Here is a 22,460-nt window from a genome sequence, read left to right as displayed (position 1 = left end):
AGAGCTATCAAGAAATATCTTAGAATTCTGATATAATATCCCCAAATTATGGCTTAGAATTTCGGTGCAGTCTTTGAGCAAGCAATTAGCTCTATTCTTCTCTGCATAACATACTTCTGTTTTATTCATGCTGAACCTAGGCACCTGACAGTCACTATGTGTTTGAAATCTGAACTTCACAGCTGGGAGCTGCACACACTGCAGTTGATTTAGTTAAAGAGTAGAAAGTTCACTTAGCTCAGTGAACATGTCTTCACTTCAAATACCTTGATGTAGAAGGTAACTTAAAAATACAGAATTGTTCTTTTACAAAAGACCGGATGTTTGAAGTGATCACAGCTTTACTGGACTTGGTGAACATTCTAACGCCTTTGTAAATCAACCCCAGTGTGTCCTGAAGCTTAAAAAGACCATCTCCAGACCTTTGTGTAGACATCCAAAAGCTCTAAAACTGCTGCTGGGTCCTGCTATGTTTGATGTAATGTTAGCAGCCTTTTTGTTGTGATTGGCTTACTTTAAATCAGTTTAGAACAGACTTGTGGGTCTGTGCTAGCATATGCTGCAATGCATACAAAATCTGCTTGGTGTGGTATGCTAGAACCTACATTTCCAATATAGATTGACATCTCCAAATCGGTAAGGTTGTTTCAGAAAAAGAATTCTGCATGTGCAGTGCTGTCCTTAGTCTATCCTTATGTGGAACCTTTGATTAATAGTATAAGGTAGTATGAACTGCATCTGCTCCCAAAAGTGTCTGATGGTAAGAAACAAGCAAACAAATGGCAATTAATAGGATGGATGTAATCATATGTAGGTCCTATACTTACTGAGAATTGCAGGTGTATTTGGAAAAGGGGGCTGAACTTGTATGATAATAATCACATTCTGGGTATAATGTTGGTTTGGCTGATGTGCTAATTACAGATCGCTATATATACTCGTGTAGCTATATGGGCTGCTAATGACATGCAATGAACATCAACCCCTTCCTGGATAGAAGACATTCATTACACTTAGTATGTTATATGAACATACAGTAGGTATGTGACATTTCTGGAATTAAGCTTATGGCTTGTAAAACCTTTCTAAACATATGTCTATGTGACATTTCCAAAGTATTGTTAAATATTGTAGACAATTTATATAAGACTGTTAGACCAAGGGTTGTGTAATACAACAGATATCTATGTCATTGTTTCTTTCATAACCACATCATGACCTTCTAATAAAAAAAAAAAAAAAAGTGAATCAGGATACTCCTCTCCTTGACATGCCAGGTTTTTCCTGGTTTTACTCTGCCGCATGTGAGCTCAGCAAGTTAAAGCTTTCATTGGACATCTCAGGGCACTGGTCAGGAGCTTTTTAATTGGTGATTAATGTGTTGGACAATAATTTCTCAACCCCTATTTGATCCCTTCTCTGTATCCCTATATATAACATTTCTCTTCATTTGGTAAAATAATCCAGCTGCAATATTTCTGTAGAGTACAAAGCAAAAGCATCACAGAACCGGTTTTGTAAGTAAGGGGTTTGGTATATGTTGGTTCTGAAGTGGATAGCATAATTAAATCTTCATTAAATGTTTGAGTCTTTTTTGTGATTGCAAACAATAACTATTCACATTCATTTATTTAGCGTTTGGAAAGTAGAACAAAAAAAGAGTATCACAGGTGCTGTCCAGGGTGCTGATCCTGTGTGTAAAGAATTAGAACTAGAATGAATGCATTTTGCATTCATTTACATTTCAAATTTTAAAAAACAGCCTGCAACTTCGCCAGAATTCCCTGCCTGGGGGAATGGCAGCCCAATCTTAAGACCAATCAAAGACCAATCTTAAGGTGCCCTAAGAGAAAATGGGCTCATATTAGAACTGAGGGGGCTCTAACACTTGCTACCTCTTGAACCATGGGAATATAATGGTTATTCTCCTCCATGGTCTTCTGCTCCTCTTGTGTAACTGTCTGTATCTGTCATTTGCAAGCCCTATTTAATGTACGTCGCTGCGTAATATGTTGGCGCTATAAAAAATCCTGTTTAATAAAAATAATAGTAATAATAATAATAACAGTAATAATAATAATACTATTAACTTAGAGTCTTAGGTCGGTATAATTAGGAAAGGTGATAGTAGGTTCTTCCTTTAACATAAAAACACATTGTTTATGGATCACCAGTGTTTCTGTGAGATGAAGACAAGAACACTGCCAAACCTTATGCTTCTGAGTGATGCACCATTTTATACAAGAAAAAAATTACAGCCATTTTAATATTTAACATAACAATTGTGACTTCAATTATTACTACATGTTTTCCTTCATCAATTTAGCATCTATGTGATATTTTCCTGTTTGCAAAATTAAAGGTTATAGGTAAGAGGTGATATATTAAGAAACAGAATTTATTATTGAATAATATAGGATACCAATCCCTATTTGCCTAATTTGTATAGATGAAAAATTGACTTTACTACAACCATCAACTGCCAATAGGATTTTAAAGGTATATACGACAAATTGAATATTTGAAGTTTTTGTTAAAATGCAAATTTATTTTTTTCCATAACCAAATTTAAAAATATAAAAAAAGGTTTATACAAAAATTGTGAAAGGTCACAAACAATCCAATATGCATATTGATGTACTTGAGGCAGCACCCACTATATTCATCCTTGAACAGAAAATAGTATATATTGTTAACTTCAACAGTTCAGTATTTTTTATTATTATTATTAAACAGTATTTATATAGCGCTGACATATTACACAGCGCTGTACAAGTGAAGACAATCCATAGCCATGTCACTAGCTGTCCCTTAAAGGGGTTCACAATCTAATATCCCTACCATAGTCATATGTCATTATCACAGTCTAAGGACAATTTTAAATGGAAACCAGTTAACCTAGCTGTATGTTTTTGGAATGTTGGAGGAAACTGGAGTACCCAGAGGAACCCTACGCAAACGCCATGCGGAAGTGTCCTGGCCGAGATTCCTGGGACCTGGGACCCAGCGCTGCAAAGGCCAGAGTGCTGCCCAGTATATTCCAAGTATTCTCAACATCTGTTGATTAAAAGTGTGGAAAAGGAATATCTCCAACCAATCATGATGACAGAGAACAGCAATCCAGTTGGACACACCAATGCAATCTCCATATTTTTAGGACAATTATGAGCACAGGGCCTATTCTTCCATTTCTTCTCTTTATTTTTTGATGGAGGGGTGGGTATGCTTGTGTGTAGCTTTTCAGCTAGAGAGGAGACATTTTTTTGTTATCTTTTCCCTAATAGGTCCTATGTATTTATTTATTAAAATACAATGAACAGCCTAAAGCATTCTAACTTCCATATGAATACAGAAATGCCAGCCTCCTGACAAAAAACATAATAACTAATTCCATTGCAGAACCTATAGGCAACATGGAAATTGTATTAAATTGTGTGGCAGGAACAGAGTTGTGAAATCAGTTAGGCTGTTGCTTGAACCATGTCCTTGTGTTCTGCCTTCTGCAACTTTTAAATGTCATACAAAAGGTGTTGAGAAAGAATATATTTAATTAGTTTGTTCTCTCCATCTATAAATGTGCCCTGTGTTCACAAGGTCCTGCTCGCTACAGATCACATTTGGCTTAAGTAATGAATGCAGCTCCACACATAGGATTTTTCACATACTCTGTATAGGAAGAGATTCATGCGTGTAAATATGTTTTGCACCATTTTAAAAATCATATAAAACCTCCATGAGTAAATGGAAACGTTACTAATTCTTCAATGTACATAGTATTATATACATCCAACCTAGCACTATGTGCATTATGAAAACACACATAACAAATCTTTAATGTTTGAAGTATAGATGGTAGAACCATCTTACGCTGGCAGCATCCAAAATATAAATCCTTCTCTTATTTCTGGTTGCATATAGACACATACTGATGAGTCTTTGAAACTGAGAGATATGACTAAACTGAATTTTAATGTGAGTTGTATACCTTTTGATGTTCTTATTTTAGCTATTTATGCATTACAGGTACAGGGAAACAAGAATTTTTATACATATTATCTGCAGTAAAGGGGTTCTCTTTACATCTCCATTTTGAGTCTATTAGAGACATTGATAAATTATATTCACCCTGATTTCAAGTCAGCTTTTCATATTTATGAAGATGAGCAAACATGTACATTTGTGTAAAACAGCCCCTGTCTTGGACTGGGACAATTCTGGTTCACTCTGTTTTTTTTTAAAAAAGTTTAAATACCAGTATTTATTAGGACAATAGAAAAAAGAGAAGAAAGGGGAGGCCAGACTAGATAAAACAAAGAACAGGGATATTTTTTTAGTTTTTAAGACTACCTAAAATGCTCATGAGTAGATGTTTTCTAAAAACTTGGAATACAGAACTTGAGATGCACTATAAAATATTGCAAAGACATTATTATATGACTCATAATACTCTTAACAATAGTACAATTCCCTGCATGCTGAGTTAATGCAAGGAAATAAAACATTAGTATTATCACCGGCACAGGCTTTATGGCATTCATAGGAGAACGATGAGGGTTCAGACCATGTACCTCAAAATATGTACGTTTAAAATAAGAAACAGGAAGTACACAAATGTAGATGGATTTGGCTCTGTCAGTAAAGTTATCTTTTATTCATTTTTTATATGTTTTTAATGCTTGGCTGTCAATGCTTTTACTAGTGATCAATTTTATTTATTTTCTGTGCATCTCATTGGAACTGGATTTGGTCCTTGTTTATACTGTCCTATAGCTGGCTACTGTACTGGGGTGTGATAAAGGTTTGCAAAATCCCAGTTTCTAATTGTCTTTGTTATTCACGGAAAGTCTTACAAATCTGATTTCCATAAAGGGTTGTATCATCAAGTTGCAGTGGGGAAGCTCTGGAGGGATGAGAGAGTGATGGGTAAAGTGGCCATGTACATTGGGAAAACAGTGTGCAAAAACAACATTTTTTTTGTACTTACAGGCCTGGTTGTTTCTCTCTTGTTTTCTTATCTTCTGACAATTGAATATTTGTATGGCATAGGAACAGAAAATGCACATTCCTCTGTAACAATTTCTGGCTCCTTGACCCAACGTCAGCAATATATCAGAACATGTTTACTCTTTGTTTGTGTACTGAAATCAGGGTCAAAACATTTATAACAATGCAATAAAAATGTAAAAAATGTTAAAACAGTGTTAACATACCACAAATTCTACTAGGAATAATAAGTAAAATACTTAATGCAAATGTAAACTCAAAAAAGTAAAAAAAAAATCAGGAGGTAATAGTAATTTACATGCAATAAATCTTTTATCAAAAAATAAAACAAAAAGCCACCAAGACCCCCATGTACCATGAAGTGTAGAGCTTGGCTCTGTGCACACATGAAGGAATTATTTCATCAGTGGCCATCCAATGGCTAAAAAGAAATGGTGTCTTCATAGTCCACTGTGAAGCCCGTGCCACTGTGAAGACGGCACTTTCTGAGGATTGAGCAGAAGTGCCAGGATGGCTGCACACACATAAACATGTGCCATGATATGCTGTTCATACTTGATGATTATGGCGGAAGCTCACCACCTGCCAACAAGTATAGTTCTGTTTTAACTATTCAAGCTCCTGCACCTAAATACCCCTAATGGACCAGAGCCATTTTTATATTTACATTTTTTTAGTGATAATTTTGTCTTTCTTACAATAACAATAGACCTTTTCTTTCATTTTGAAATGTGTTAGTTTGAAAAAACTTTTTCCACATTGAAGAAAATATTCCTTATGCGCATGCTGGAGATTGGGCATGCACTGGAGATTGGGCATGCGCTGGAGATTGGGCATACGCTGGAGATTGGGCATCGCTGGAGATTGGGCATACGCTGGAGATTGGGCATGCGCTGGAGATTAGGCATGCGCTGGAGATTGGGCATATGCTGGAGATTGGGCATGTGCTGGAGGTTGGGCATACACTGGAGATTGGGCATGCGCTGGAGATTGGGCATGCGCAGGAGGAGCAGTAAGAAGCTTTCTGGGACGTATATAAGAGAACTGTCTTTAGAGACAGAAGGGGAATTAAAATATATAAATTAAAAAAATTAAAATTTAAATAAAAAAAAGAGAATTTTAACCTTACATAAAAGGGTTTTCTACCCTTTTATGTAAAGTGAAAATTCTTGTGGTAGGTCTGCTTTAAATCTACTTCAGTTGTTCAAAAAGGTGAACACCAGCACCAGCTCTAAAATCTGGTCCTGGATAAAAAAAATACACCCATCTTAGTAATTAGAAGATAGCAATTTACTTGGATATTACTGCAGCTGACATTATATTACAAAACATCCGTAGTCAGAGGAATATTACTGTTATTCTTAGATTTCATGCTTGGCTGCCATTGCTGCTTCCAATGTTTATGTTCATTCATTTTCTGTTTCAGATATAATACACTCCCTTTCAGACAAGCACAATCAAAGAATTCTTATTTCCTACTTTGTATTTCACAATTGTTTTTTTTAAACTTTCTCCTTTATCAAAACAGCTACTAAGTAATTGATTTGATTATATGCATAGATTGTAATAAATATTGTGAAAAGCAGGTTTGATAGTATGTGTATGTATGTGATCATCATAGCTGAAAAATACAAAAACTGGACAATTCAACTGTATCACATGCAGCTTTGAAAATTTACTTTTCATACAGATTAAAAAAGGGAAAAATAAAATACAGTGATTTAGTATTTGACCTAGACATTGTTCCAAGGACAGAGAGTGATAGACATACTGAATTAAAGGAAACCTGTCATGAGAGAAAGATCGAGGTATTATTGATCCTTCATTCTGAAAATGCTTGTGGTACAAATTTCATGTTGTACCTTTTCCATTCTAAGGAGCTCAATGGCCACTGAACCTTTTATTTTAATCTGAGATACATTAGGGATAGGTTAGGTTCTGGTTTTAAACATTTTGATCCCCATCATCAGGACAGGAAGTAAGACGAAATATCGGCAATAAAAGATGAAAGATGTTCTAAACATTTTTTAACAACACAACAAACTAGATTTTATTGGGCTCCACTGTCACCATTGACATCTAAAATTTTATGGATGGTCCTAAAAATGACAACTCATTTGGTCTGTCGATAATGCCTGGTATTATTATTTTTTTATATATGATTGTAAAAAATGGCCTGAAATACATAAATTCAAATGTGCTAGTTGGTGAATGCTGTACTAATCTATTTTAAATCTGTATTTTGCCTGTGCCTCAGCCCTTTTTTTAATTAATATTTGATAATCATAATATATAATTGATAATTGATAATGACTTCCTGTTATTGGTAATATTTGCCTATTATTATTTCTGCACAACTTTGCAACTGGACACATCCACTTCAACGTGGCCATGCCCAATTTCAACTTAGCCAAACCCCTAATTCATTACTGTATTGCCCTGTACACTATGTGATGCACTACAAATTAAATACCAAGAAAAGAGACTAGAATATGACGTAAGAATGTTAGTGGTGGTTGAAGTTTAAGTATACTGGGTATAATGTCTTTAAATACCAAGAAAAGCTACAGAGCAGGACAGGAGGAGGGCAGGAGATATGGGCCAAATGGAGGTCAATTTTCGTCAGACTTTATTTAATGGATCTTGCTTAGAGACATATCACATGTGACATAGATAGTTTTTAATAGTGCTGTTTGGAGAATAAATGCATATACATTGATTTGTAAGGAGACTGTAATAGAAGTGTTCTCTATCAGTCTCATGTAATGTGTCTCCAGCCCTTGACTGTCTCCTGCATTATGTACCTCACTCTTCAACAACTCCTGTAACATCTTGACAGCCCCATTCTGAAGTCTCTGACCATCTTCTTTACAATATTTGCAGTCTCCAACCATCTAAATAATTTCTTTAAACCTTTTTAACATAGGGAACTATTGAAATGCCTTGCAGGTCTTAGTGAATACCTGGTTTCCCTACAGTACATTATTGTGGTGGTCAGTAGGAGGAATGCCACCCTTAGAGGTAGCCAAAAAGGCACAAACTGGTCATTGCTCAAAGGACCCCTTGCAACCCATGGAGAAACCCTAGTTGAGAAACATTGATCTAAACATTGCATGAGTACAGTCTGTGACTGCTTTTTGGAGCATTACTGAATATTTTGGTGGAGTCAGGGGGCTCCTTTTTATCATCTAAGTTAACCACAACTCTACTCATGATTTCAGCCAAATAAAAATTCAGAGTGCACGGTGGCTCAGTGGTTAGCACTCTGGCCTTTGCTGTTCTTGGTCCCATGTTTGAATCTCAGCCAGGTTACTATCTGCACAGAGTTTGCATGTTCTTTCCGTGTTTGCGTGGGTGTCCTCCCACACTCCAAAAACATGTTAGTGACATTACTATGGACCTTGTAATATGTTGGCGCTATATAAATATTGTGTAATATTAAATTGTTTTCCCTGTGTATATTACATTTCTGAAAGAATGCACAAAATCAACCCTATGCTCACTTACCTGTTACAAATGTAGAACAGATGTAGAATCTTAAATACATGCATTTTTTAAATGTCCACCTCTTTGGATTTAGGGGTTACTAAAATTAATATTGTTACAGGGTTATCCTTGGGCCTTGACCCCTTGTTCATAGATTAATCCGTTATTGTATTAGTGAAGGTTTCTTCAAGTGGAAAGATATTAGATAAAAGGAGGGACCCTGCAAAAACATATTGAAGGACTCTAATATCTGAGTTCTAATAATTGTACTATTTCACAATGCAAATAAAAACATTTGGGAAAATACTGCAAACTCCTAGAATATCTGGCTTGCCTGGTTTTGGGAATATTGGGATATTGAGCAATATGGCTAAATCTAAACAAAATGTCAGAGGACCTTTGAAGGGTTTACCCTCCAGCTGTAGATTTTTCCATCCCCACTTGTTAAAAAGAACATTATCTGCCTTGTTTACTATTTTATGTATATTTAATGAAACAGATTGGCATACAAATTAATATTGTAGAAAAGTTGCTATATATTTCAGAAATCAACCATTTTCATTAGAGAGATTTATACATTAAACGGGAAATCAGTTTTCCCAGTAACGATAAGTGAAGAGGAATGAAAAAAGGCAGGAAGGGGGGATAACAACTGAATGCTGTCTGCAAGTTAAGTTAATTTGCTGCCGTATGCTGGCATCAGTGCAATTTACGTGTGCCATCATAGTTTGATTAATGCAATCCCTATAATTATGTTTTACAATAACATGAACTATGTCTGAATAGTAATGTGCTAATTTTGTATATGATTTATACGAATGGTATGTATGCTTTCCCCATAAGACTCTTGAATTTATGAATCCTGTGTTTTATAAATATCTTTGTAAAGAAAGAACACGGAGAATGCCAGGCAAATAGATGAGCACTATCATCAAGAATAGAGAGGCCGTAAAATCTGTCCAGATTGTGGGGAGGAAAGAATTATATATTTTCTGCCATTTCTCTTAGTTGCAGTTGGTAAATATACCTAGTAAAAGTTTAAAAGTAGTGTAAGCTTATCAGGTTTTAGGCTTCTCGCTGGGTTTGTAGGCATATAAAATAGGGTACATTATAACAGCCCCATATGCCCCAGCAAATAACCCATGTAATATATATATATAGTTTTATTTTTTTTTTTATGCATTCATATCCCATTCAACAGCTAATGGCCCAACCTGCACTTTGCTTCCACTGCCTATTTTCCCACACAAATCAAGGAAAATTTCTGGGGGAGCCAATTAACCTAACTTCACTTTTTGAAAGTGTGGACGAAAGCAGAATGCCTGGAGAAAACCAATTCAAACATGGTGAGAACATGCAAAGATCATAAGATTTTGGGACCAGCATTGCAAGGTTTGGTGCTAGCCTCTCGAGCCACTGTGCCGCCCGACCCGTTCACTCACACCCCATAGCACTAGAGTTCCACAGTTTTCATTTTTGTAGGCACACTACAGGGGAAGAATTGGGAAAAGGTGCCAAATGGGTATGTTTAGGCCAAAGGCATAAGTGGAAAACAATGGACCCTAGCAAAACCTTAGATGTGCATTAATTGTAAAGACAATCACAAAAGTATCATATAAGTTTACACATATGAATTTAGTTCCAATTCCAAAGGTAATTTTTATTATTTGTAAATCTGTAAATTAAAACATTGGGCCTGATTTATTAAAGCTTTCTGAGTCTAAAGAGAATACACTTTCATCAGTGAACCTGAGTGATTCAGCAAACTTGGAATTGATTTCATAAAGGTCATTTGCTATTTGTCAGCAAATGTTTTCATTTCTGAACCAGATCCATTCCAGTTTTACTGAATCACCCAAGTTCACTGATGAAAGTGTATCTTTAATAAATCAGGCCTATTAAAAACTGATAATCCTGGAGGTCCATGTTTAAGCATTTCCTTTTATAGGGTGACAACACTATGTCCCTGTCTCCATATTGTACTACTGCATTGTCACCGTGGGATAAAAATGCATGCCAATTAAACAGCCAGCAATCAGTTTCTTTAGTTGCTCTTCTAAATAAACATAAACTCTTAATATTAGGCAATATTTGACTACAAACAGTTAATATGAAAAATTGTTCAGTATTTTTTGTCAGTACTTAGCATTTACATATAATTAATCTGAAGAAACAGCTAGCTATTTTCCAGCAAAAGTTGACTATTTTCACGTAGGTGGTTTCTGAACTGCCAACATGCCGGTTTCTTTAAAAGTTACCCAGTATGTTACAAGAAGATTTTGTCCCACTCCCAGGTGTGTTGTCGTAATAGGAAACCAATACATTAGAAGGAACTTTGTTTCCCAGTGGCTTCCACTAATAAGTCCTTTCTGCAAAGCTCAGTCCAGCAGAATGAGGAAGCGACAATTATTGATATTGTGCAGAGACGGGGAAAAGATAGCAAGTTACTTACAGCTTAATGACTGCACAGGTCGGCAGGGCTGGGATTACTCTCTTTGTTGTGGATGTTAATTTCTGGATATTGTTGTTTTTTGACAGCAAGTGGATGTTACCTCTGTAATGAAAGCATCAGATGGGCTAACTGCCAGCAAAGTTCAAAAAGTATATAGTCTGAATGTGTAGCAGACTATCAGATATATGCAATATCTATCTATCTATCTATCTATCTATCTATCTATCTATCTATCTATCTATCTATCTATCTATATATATATAGATATATGAGAATGCAAAGGGCATACCCAAAACTGTTTTATGTTTTGGAAGTATTAGAACATCTATGAGCCCCATTAGATAGATTCTTCCACTCTATTTGTCTTGCTAATCCAAAAATTGGACCTGATTTATTAGGACTCCCATGGCTGGAGAAGATACACTTTCATCAGTAAACCTGTGTGATCCAGCAAACCTGGAATGTATCTCACCCAGGATTAAAAACATTTTCAAATTAGCAATAGCTAATTACATTTAAGAAATCCTTTCTAGGTTTTCTGGATCACCCAGCTTCACTGATGAAAGTGTATCCTCTTCAGCCTTGGAGAGCTTTAATAAATCAGGCCAATTGAGTCAGAAAGGGATAGAAGATCCAGCCATAGGATATATAATAATATGCATGTAGGCATAGAATTATACACTTGTCTGACTACAGTAAACTGAAATCTGATTGCTATGGACTACTGCTCTGAATATATAGTCATTATCCTGTCATTATATTATTATATATAATGACATATATATAATATAATAATATTATATATGCATTATTTTACTTCCTTAAAAAAACTACTAGAACAATACACAATGCTTTAGATGAAACTAAAATGAAAACTGGTTTGCATTTCAACCAAGTGTGAAAGTGTGTAAATAAATGTATTGAAGTTTCAGCCTGGAATCACAGCATTGGAAGTACTGGTGGTACTGCTCAATACCCAATATGTATTGGGTGTGTGTGTGTGTGCGTGTATATATATATATATATATATATATATATATATTGTAAAAACACAAAAAGTAAGAAAAAAATATTAATTTTAGTGAAGCTAATGATAAAAATGCTGTAAATTCGACTGAAGTTTAACTCTATATTGGGTAAATTATTTTGGTTACCTGGATTGGTTACACTTTTTTTTGTTAATATTGTTGTACATCTTTTTTGTTACTATGTATAAATTGTATATTAATGGTTCAGATTTATATTACTTTAGTAAATAACTTTTTTTTACAGGCAACAGATGTGCCATTAAGTATGATTTAGATGATGTCAAAGGTAAACTAACATAAGTCTTTTCTTCTTTTTGTTGTTTTACAGAATGGGTAAAAGAGAGATACAAGGCTTTATCAGATGGGTACTTGTTCTCACCCTTTGCCTTTTAACCCTATGGGGAAGGATAGCATCAGCATCATCGCATCACAGAATTCATTCAGGTAGGCCCTTGTTTTTTTATTACTAAGCAGATAAAATGAATCACTGACTGCCAACTTGAGTCCTCATTAACCTCATTCTGCAGTCTAAGCATTTCATAGAAAACATTTTAATAATGCATATTTTTTTTTATATTTAGAATGGTATGTAGTGTTTTATCACTTAACATGTTGCCAAACTATATTTTTTTTTCAAGCTTTTTTAGAAAGAAACATGACAGAACACATTATGATTCTGTGTCGATAAGCTTTGGGTTTATGTTGGCATCAGTTTGACATCAGTTTGTGAATTCAGAATTTTTTGGCAGATAATTTGACCTGCAGTGAACCTACTTCTGACCAGAATTTGACCTGCAATAGATCTACTGCTGACCAACCATCTGACCAGCATTTAAATAGGTTGTGCATTGCTTTAGACTTGTATTAGAATGTAAAACGCACTTAAAGAAAACAAAAGCACGACTTAGGCTGTGTATTTCAGATTATGTAGTGTGTGTGCTACCAACAAAAGCTCATCAAGGAGCTTTGGAAATGTTGCTGTAATTATTATTGATAATTACTGTTTGATCTTACTTGACATGATGTAATAATTGATATTGTGCAAATATATTGTTTATTTTAGTACAAAAGGAAATAAATCTAAGGAAATATATTCCACAAGTCATTGTTCAATTGGTATTGTTCACTGTGTTTAAAACTGTAAAAGAGTATTTAATAAGCCCTCGAAATGTGCTTGACAATGTTTCACTATCTTCTTTTATTTTTGTGTTGAGAATTGACTGTGGTTTTATGATGAAGTCAAGAGATAATTGAAAGATGCTTTCTGCCATTTTCCATAGGACATTGTTACTTGACTGTATTTAGGTATGTACCTGCTATAGAATATTTCATCTTCTCCATTCAGGGCCAGATTTACACTTCCTGTATTCCTAAACCAAATGTCAAATGCTTGACCATCCCACCCTATCTAACCAGCTAACCTCAGTACAGCACCAACAGATGCCATAGCCACACAAAGCTAACCTCTTACTGACCTCTGGCTTATGTTTATTGTCGGTAAATCCTTCACTGGCAATACCTACCTTTGGTAACTAAAATACCCCTTGTAACTGTTGGAGGTACCTGTTGTTGTGGATGTTGTGGTAGGCGATCAGTAGTTAACTGGTAACTGTAGAACTATACATCCATGCCACATGCGTAGCTAACATTCCAAAATGGTGGATGGAGATTTGAGGGGTTACTTGTCAAATAACCTTTATACCATTTACTAAATCTAAAAGTGGTTCTTGTTCTTGTTCAAGTATATCTAAGTTTATTTTGACTTTTCAAAAATTTTCTGGCACACAGTTGGGTATTAAAAATGATTCCAAAAGGAAGATTTAGTTTGCTAGGTATGCAGCCTTTGTTTTGTAAATGACCAGACTTTTGGAACAAAATGTACTTGAATAAGTCTAATAGTAGCCATACAGTATGTAGTAGATGTAATAAACATACCTGTGGCAATATAAACAAGTATATTCATATCAGACATCCTGTCGATTCATATGCTTTTACTTCTTAGATGGTCATTAGTTAAATAAATATTATCACAAGGTTAAGAATGACAATTCCCTGTAGGGTCAACCTTAAGAACATGTCAGCATTGTTAGTTCACATACTTCTTTCATGACAAAGAAATAAAACATTTCCCTGAAGCATTAATAGTATTTACTGTAGTATCTGGGAATTTTGTTAAGGAAACACGGATAGCTGTTACATCTTTTATAGTCTGTCAACATTGCTTAGTCCGTAAAATGTAGGATGCTAGTTTGGCTTGATGAAATGTGAATGTAGTCAGGGAGAATTTTTGGTAGATTGAGTAGGGCATAAATATGTCTCTCCGCTATGTCTCATTGTTCTAATTTATTTGAAGTGAACACAGTAAAGCAGGAATGACATGAAAAATGACATTCTAATAAAGTAAAGTACATTGTTTCCTCTGATTTGTAAAGCAGCTGAAAAGTATAAAGATGTATCTATGTTGTACCCTGGTGTGGCAAATCCAACCCTGCCGTTTTCATGACGCTGATCTCAAGTCTGGTTTTTGTGGTCTGCTTGTCATGTGTGATATCAGAAAAATCACAGAGCTCTGTCTGCATAGTTTTCTGTATTCTCACAGGAGTTTGGAGGAAAAAAAGGAAAAGCCCACAGCTCAAAGTATTGTTCCTAGCATTCTAAGGCTACTTCAAAATGGTAGCTATAAAATATACGTCTAAATAAAAAGTGCATCAACGGAGTTCATTTGCTAGAAGTAGATGTTGTTCCCCTAACAATTTAAATGGAAATTAATTTTAAAATGCAGATGTTCTCTATGCACAGTGGACATTTATTAATAAGGTTAAGCTGTGTTCACTTTAAATATCCAATTGTGTATTTGATAAATAAAAATAAAAAGAAATTTAAATTTACTCGGCACTTGATTGGGTCCTAAAAATGATCATAGCTTCACCTTATTTAATTTAAATCTCTTTGCAATGTGAAGAGTCACTAGGTAAAAAGCCTCTATTCCCTTAGATACCTGTCCAGGAAAAAAGACCCCAAGACTGTAGGTGCAGTGTTGTGATCTTGGGTTGCTTCAGTTAGTCAGGTTCACCAAAGTTATGTGACGAAAAAAAAAAATATCAGCTGAATATTTGAATTCACAGAATGGCCAGATTTTTTTTTTAAATGTAATTATTCACTGAGCTTAGTTTGAAAAAAGAGTAGTTTAAGGAGCATGAGACATCATTTTCACACATGGATTGACCAGACCTTAACCCCATTGAGAATCCTTGGGATGTGCTGAAGAACACTGTACACAACATTCCGACTCCTCTATCATGCTATCTTGGCAAAAAACGAATGCAACGTTGGATTGAAATACATATTGTCACATTGCATAAACTTATCATAGTGGAACCACTTCAAATGTATGCCATAATCAAATTTCCAAAGTTAAAGATGGTCCAACAAAATTTTGGACTCTCTTAGAGAGTGACCTTTTTTTCTAGCTATGCAGTATATGCCCAAAACACAATTTCCTCTTTATTTGCTTTACAGTCTTTCAGCCAATTTCCAGCTCATTTGCACAGACTAATATTTTAAAAAGAAGTCACATACTCATTTCTTAAGCATTTCTCAGCTAGGGGAACATTATTCCTCTTAAGCTGTTATTTACCCAAAATTGAAATTTAATTTTTGGTGGATTGACCCTGATAATTTATCAGGAAAAAAATATTTGGGGGGATTTTAAGATATATTTTATCAGTTTTAATTTTTCATTTGATCTGGTTTTGAAATTTTAACTAGTAAGCTTTATTTTTCTAACAGGGCAAATCTAAGGGCAGCTGTCCACCCAATGACTGCTGTTTACTTTCTCTGCTGAATAATGCATTGATATAAACCTTTGTACACAGCGGGTTATAGAACAAGGATATAACATCCCCATGCCTATGGTGAATATACAAAGGAAAATATTTTATTTGGTGCAGTCAAAAGATCAAACTGATTTTGAACAAGATTTTACTTGCATGGCTTTATGTGCTAGAGTATAACAACCAAAAAAGATTCTTAACAAATTTAAGTAGAAGAGAATGCAAAAGGCAATGTCCCTGTGGTACTTCAAACCCTGCCAAGTCTATTTATTTATGAAAACCTTGAAGAATCGCTAAATCACTATCATACTTTTTTATATTTCCAACACTCAAAGCTATGCCCCTTCATTTGTAGATAGGGGCAAAGACTTTGTGACTAACATCATAGCATCTGCTTAAGTTACACTTTACCCATATGCTGGTGTGCAATGTATAAATAAATATATATATATATATATATATATATATATATATTTATATATTTAGAGAGAGAGAGATACACACTTATATCCACTCTATGTCTATTGACATATTTATTTTATCCATGTCCTTACTATGAAAAGAAAAAAATCTGTTCTTTCAACTGACAAATTATATCGTCCAAAGCGATTCCCATCATAAATTGGCAAGTACAGCAAAAGTCAGGTTCTTCTTTTGTCTCATAAAATAGGCAAGCCAATCTCATACTAATATTACTTAATAAACCTATATATTTAGCAGCTGTAGATGTAAATTGACTACAAGGACCTTTGCTCTTGCTATTACATTTTAACTTTTAGACAAGTAATAACTATGGAACAGCCTACATAGTTCTGTTATTATGGGTTATGATGATTGCAGTATATTCTGTACACTATAATTTTATCTGGTTGGGTTCACAAGACATTTACAATTTCTAACAGGGTTTTGCTCTCCAGCGTTCAATGTGCCCAAATTGGATACTTTTGTAAAACATGACAGGAGCGTGAATTGTTCTTCCATTAGAGGAAATAGGCTTGACAGTAAATGCCTACCTTCCGGTATGTGGAAAATACAAAAATAAAAAAAAAATACCATTTTGGAGGCAGGCGTTGATTTTCTCTCCTAGCTAACGTCAAATCAGTTGATTCTCTATATTGTTGTTTTAGTACAAGGAACATAGAATCTATCATTCAGAGACCTAACACCCGCTATAGGGTTCTTATTTATAAATCTTACATTCCATCAGGGATTCCCTGGTGGGAATCAGTTACCGCCATTGAAACACATGGACCTGGAACCAGGGAAATTCTGAGGGAATGTCAAATTCCCTGTTTTATAAAAAGAACCCATAAAGTATTGCAGGCAGGAATGAAAAATTGTCTTCTATCACTTCATCGTTGACCGGCACGCTTGGCACCACACTAGCTGTATTTAGCGGCTTATTTAAAATGCTATATTACAATTCTAGCAGTGACATAGCATAGACTCCTGTGCAGGTAATGATCAGTGCCCACCTCTTGCCATTTGTCACATTAATATTCTAGTATAAAATAGGTGGCAAGGTGGTGATTTCCAATACAAAATTTGCCTTCATCAATATTTATTGATCATATGTAAGCTTGTTGGTAAAGTGTAATACATTGCTTTCTGGTCTAAGTTATTTTGCTTCTGTTTATTTTATTGTTTGATGATCTTGCTAAATATTTGTATTGTGTTTTTGTTGTACCTATGCGTATGATGTGTATGTATGCTTGGATAGGTATAGCGAATATTTTCATATGAAAATGCAGGGAGCAGTATGAAAAATAAGGAATTAATATTAATTAATGCCATGTATATGACATCACATATCCTTTTGTTGCTAGCAGAGAATATTGTTAATGGACCTGATTTATTAATTATTCCAGGTTTGCTGGATCACCCAGCTTCACTGATGAAAGTGTATCCTCTCCAGCCATGGAGAGCTTTAATAAATCAGGCCCAATGTTCCAGTTTATATGCCAGCCTCCAAGGAGATGAAGTTGGCCAGGTAGCTGAGCTTAGGATATTTTTGATATTCATGGAGAGTTCACTGGTAATGACAAGTAATGCTGGAGCCTGTGTGTATTTCCCCAAATCCAAACCATATTCTTCATTTTGACAACTTTATAAGTGCTGAGATTGTCTCTAGAGCTAAGATTGTTACCTACATTGACATAAGCCAATGACATTATTCAAGGACTCATTTGACTAAGGAATATGGCTGACAATACAACATAAGATGATGAATTGTCTGTACCAATATTACTTATTTTGAATGTAGACACAGAACCTGTGTAAATTAAATTTCCCTTGTTACTTGTTTCTGTTTCAATTGGCAGATTCCGGATGTTTGCTGAATTTATACCACCTGCATGTGTGACTGCCTGCTTTTCATCTTTCCCATCAACATAATCCTCTAAAATCTTTCGTAAATACTGTTGATAGAAAGAATTCCCAAACCAATGCAATCTGTATTTTGCATTATTGTGAAATTAAAATGTATAACTCAGCAGCATCCAGCGATGCATGTACAACTACATCAAATACAAAAAGCACAAGGTTTATTTTAGACAGCATCTCCCATGCAGTGTACTGCCGCAGTGTATCAGGAGAATCAACTCACACAGGCAGAAAACTGAGCTTAATATCAATAAAAGCATCATACATCGTCTTGTATATTGGTTCCAATATTGTCAGCAGCGCTTTGCTGAATCGCTGCAGACTTATTTGTCTTTCGAGTTGCACATACAAAAGTCAATGAAAATGTGATTTGCAAACACCCTTCTGGTTTTTAGGACATTTCATTTCCAACTCCAGAGAGGAATTGAAAAGCAGATTTAGCATAATGTTGGTATTCTGTGAAGCACATCGGCTGCTGTAGGTTGACTTAACAAGTGAGGGAAGCAGGCTGTATCTTGAGATTTCTGAGCACAAGGCTTTAAAGCTTATTTATATTCTGCTATTATTTCACAAGCAATTGGAACTTTGGAACAAATTACTGCTTTTAGGTAATCAAACTAATTAAAAGGAGCGTATGACAAATTAAAAATCGAAAAATATATAAAAAATATTTGGGACATCATTTTTTATATATAGTTGTTTATCACATTCACTGTAGTTGTACAGTAAACCAACCCTATTATCTCCCAAAAACAGAATTATAGTGTTCCATCAACCTCTTGGGTATACAAATGTATAGAAAGCTTGACTTATACATACAACAGCATTTAAAAACAGTTGTAATTGGCCTCCAACATTTTTCTTGTTATATTCTTTATTTCATTTCAGATTTTCCTCTATTGTGTGGGTGCTAGACACAGAGCTTACACTTGCCTAATGGAAAACTTACAGATCAGATAATTACAGTTTTGTGTAAAATAGCGACAGATGCAAAAAACAGTCTGATGGTAAAACTCAGAAAATCTCTTTTTTAAAATCTCATACTTTTAGTCACTCTTGAGCATTTTTAGCTTTGGAAGTAATTAGAATGAGTCTCCTTTCTAAAAAAGGTTTGTTACACATACTCACATTATTAACCAAGGACGATCTTATTGATTAATAATATATAATGTATATATTGATTATATTTTATTGATGAAATCAGAGGTAGGATTCTATATTGCACTTGATGATTGATTATGATGCGTTATTTTATTGTTTATACATTTTATACAATGTGTGATCTTCCTAGGTTATATTTACATGTTTTAGTTTCAGACAACAATTAATATTTTAATCTGTAAATGATACTATAATTTCATATCTATAACACACATACATTAATACCTTTTTATTTTAACACCTACATTATTACATGTAATAATAGTTTAGTTTCTTGCTCTGTCTTCACATCACTTAGAATTTAAGCCTAGTGAAAATTCTCAGGCAATAATTCATATTTCCTAGCTGATTACATATGTGATCCAAATTGGCAACAGCACACAACAAACAACTGATATCATCCAGCACGATTGTTAAAGCAAGGCCACTTCTCTATTGTAAAAAAAGCTATAATGGTTCTGTTTAATAAAAATACTTATATTAAATGGTAGATGAACTGTAACAAATAACTTCTTTGAACTGCTTCCTCAGGTTAGACATTACATGTAACTGCATAGTAACATGCATAGTAACTCACCCATAGTAGCATATTGAGAATGAATAGGAGGGTGGCGGTAAGCAGTTCAGTTCTCCCTCCTTAAAATATGCAACCACATGTTCTTTAGGAACCAGTGCAGCAGTGTGGATGACCAAGTCAGCTGCCAGGAGCAGTATGGAAGCCATCATTCCCAAAGAATGAACATAGCCAAAGCCTTGCCATCCTAGGACGTGTGCTATAGGCAGACTTATAAATAATAAACAATGCATGTATTACATTTAAGGATTTGGAATTGGATACACTTTTAGAATTACATATGTGTTATTTAACCATTTTTTTTAGCTTTCTATGGTTTTTTGTAGATAGGGAAACATCCCTGCATTTATTAGATTTACCAAATCATGATTTGCTCGAATACATCCAGATTTAACTACGTGATTTATATCTACAAATCTGTATCTTTGCATAAAATATTCTTCCCAAAAGTCACCAAAAAGAATATATTTCTATAAATAAAAATACAAATTAGGGGTGTATTAGGTTGGTGGAAAAAAGCATAGGTTAATCAAGCCCGATATATTCTTACCATAATCCCTTTTTCATTGGTAAATAAAAATCTTTTCTTTTTGTTAAGATTTTGAAGCTGTTCAGTTTCCTGTTCAGCTCATTAGCTTTTAGAAAGCCCATACCTAAGGTTTGTTGTGTGGTTTCTTACATAGATTTCTGTTGAGTAACTTTTTTGTCCATGGCCATGCCCTCTCTTCCAAACAATACGGTGCTTATTTATAAGAAATTGGAAAACAAGAAGGCAATCAAGCTTCTAAAAGGTGAGAATGGAGGTTTCTTTTCTAATACCCCTAATGTAGTGATCAGTAACTTCATTATTTGTTACTGTTTGCCACTAGCCAGCTGTAGCCCCAACTGTTTCCTTGGAACTAGTAGCATATGACCCATTGACTTATTCTGTGGTCCCATAATTCGGCTTTCTAGCATGCAGTCAAAGTAATGAACACAGTGTTTTAAAAAGTTCACTGCACTATAAGCCCTGATAAAGTGATCACTCGGTCTGGTCACAATTTAATACTTATGGCAAAGTGCTAATGAAAAATAGTAAAATAGTGGTAAATATGCGGTAAATATATAATTATTGCTCAAAAATAGGGACACAGATAGCAATCCAACACAGATGATTTTAAGGACCTGGATTGGTATACATTATACATCCTAAATCTTTTTAGTAAATGGAACTTATTGAGCCTCTGCATTACCTTCTATAAGAAATATTTTGGTCATTTTAGGCAGGAAACTTGCTTTGGGATTGGATAAAACTATTATAAGCCAAAGTTCCCCCCTGCAATATTTAAACAGCACATTTTCTTAATTTATGGTGCTTGTAATTTTTGCAGTTTATTTGCTAAAGGTGTTTAGTAAAGGAACTAAGTGAAATATTCCTTGCAAAAGTATACAATACTTTGCTAAGTGAACCATCTCATCTATATTCCGTTAGCAAATGAATCCCATTATATGTTGCCAAAAATATTAGATTGACATCTTTTCTGCAGAAGGAGTCGTCTTCTAAAACACTGCATTGGTATTACATGAAGAAAGTCAAATCTGCTTGAGTGGAAGGCTGCCTTAATAATTCCTTGCATCAGTACCTCCATAGACTTTAATAGAGTGCCATTCATTGAACTTAGAACCATTCCATTAAAATGTCATTTCTTGGTCCAGAACCCTGAAAACTCCTTCATTTGTGTCTTTCGACCATGACAGCATTATATTACCCAAGAAAACGCAAGATAGGATTAAAGCGTAAATGAATCTTTATGTTCCGATAAAAAAAAAATCCATCTATATTTCAATTAGTTTACATGTTGCTGAGCAAGCCATCATATTGAATACATTTGAAATTAACAATATACAGAGATAGAGATATTGGAAATCAGCAGAAATATTGGCAATTAAGATTTAATTGAAACTTAGCCCTCAGAACTACAATAATGATTTGAGAGGTTGTATAACGCATCTTCATGTCAGCAATGCAAAATAGTTTGTGAGCTGGCATCTAATGTCCTTGGCTAAAATAAATACAAATAATATAGCTTGCTAATCAATTTCTTTATCTGTTAGCTAATCCGTTGGTCAAATATTGCTCTTTTCCTTATATATGTTTAACCTACTGTGAAGGTCTATAGGTTTATCATATTTTTAGTTCTAATGTCAAAGTGAATTTTTTTTACTTTAAACTTACACCAAGGCTAAGAACACTAACATGCCTTAAAATATTTAATACCTAATTATATTTAATTGTTGGTAATACTGTTTGTTTTATATGCAAATTTAATTTAAAATTATCATTAAAAAAATTTAAAATTCCCCATGTCAGCATTTTAGATGCCTGGGATTCTCAAGAACTGGATAAATGCAAAAGAGAGCTGTTGATTTGGCTCAAACTTTAGAGCTTTGGCATGCTCCTGCCTTCATTCTAACAAATGAGGCACCTCTGCAGGAGGAAAAGAGGTTTCCCATTGCTTAGAGGAATGTGTACCAACACTTGACAATCAGAACCATCAGAA

General features: G+C 34.6%; 1 protein-coding gene across 1 annotated transcript in view; it reads left to right on the top strand.

Annotated features, from left to right (window-relative positions):
• Positions 1 to 22,460, top strand: part of TAFA3 (TAFA chemokine like family member 3) — a 235,029-nt gene that overhangs the window by 85,087 nt on the left and 127,482 nt on the right. Inside the window, exon 2 of the mRNA XM_072425852.1 lies at positions 12,299 to 12,414. Within this exon, the coding sequence (XP_072281953.1) occupies positions 12,300 to 12,414 (115 nt within the window). The 5' untranslated portion in view covers position 12,299. The remainder of the gene's footprint in view (positions 1 to 12,298; positions 12,415 to 22,460) is intronic.

Source organism: Pyxicephalus adspersus, chromosome 1 (assembly GCF_032062135.1).
Source record: "Pyxicephalus adspersus chromosome 1, UCB_Pads_2.0, whole genome shotgun sequence".
NCBI lineage: Eukaryota > Metazoa > Chordata > Amphibia > Anura > Pyxicephalidae > Pyxicephalus > Pyxicephalus adspersus.
The sequence above is the reverse complement of the archived record's forward strand: the minus strand, read 5'-3'. Positions and strand labels throughout refer to the sequence as shown.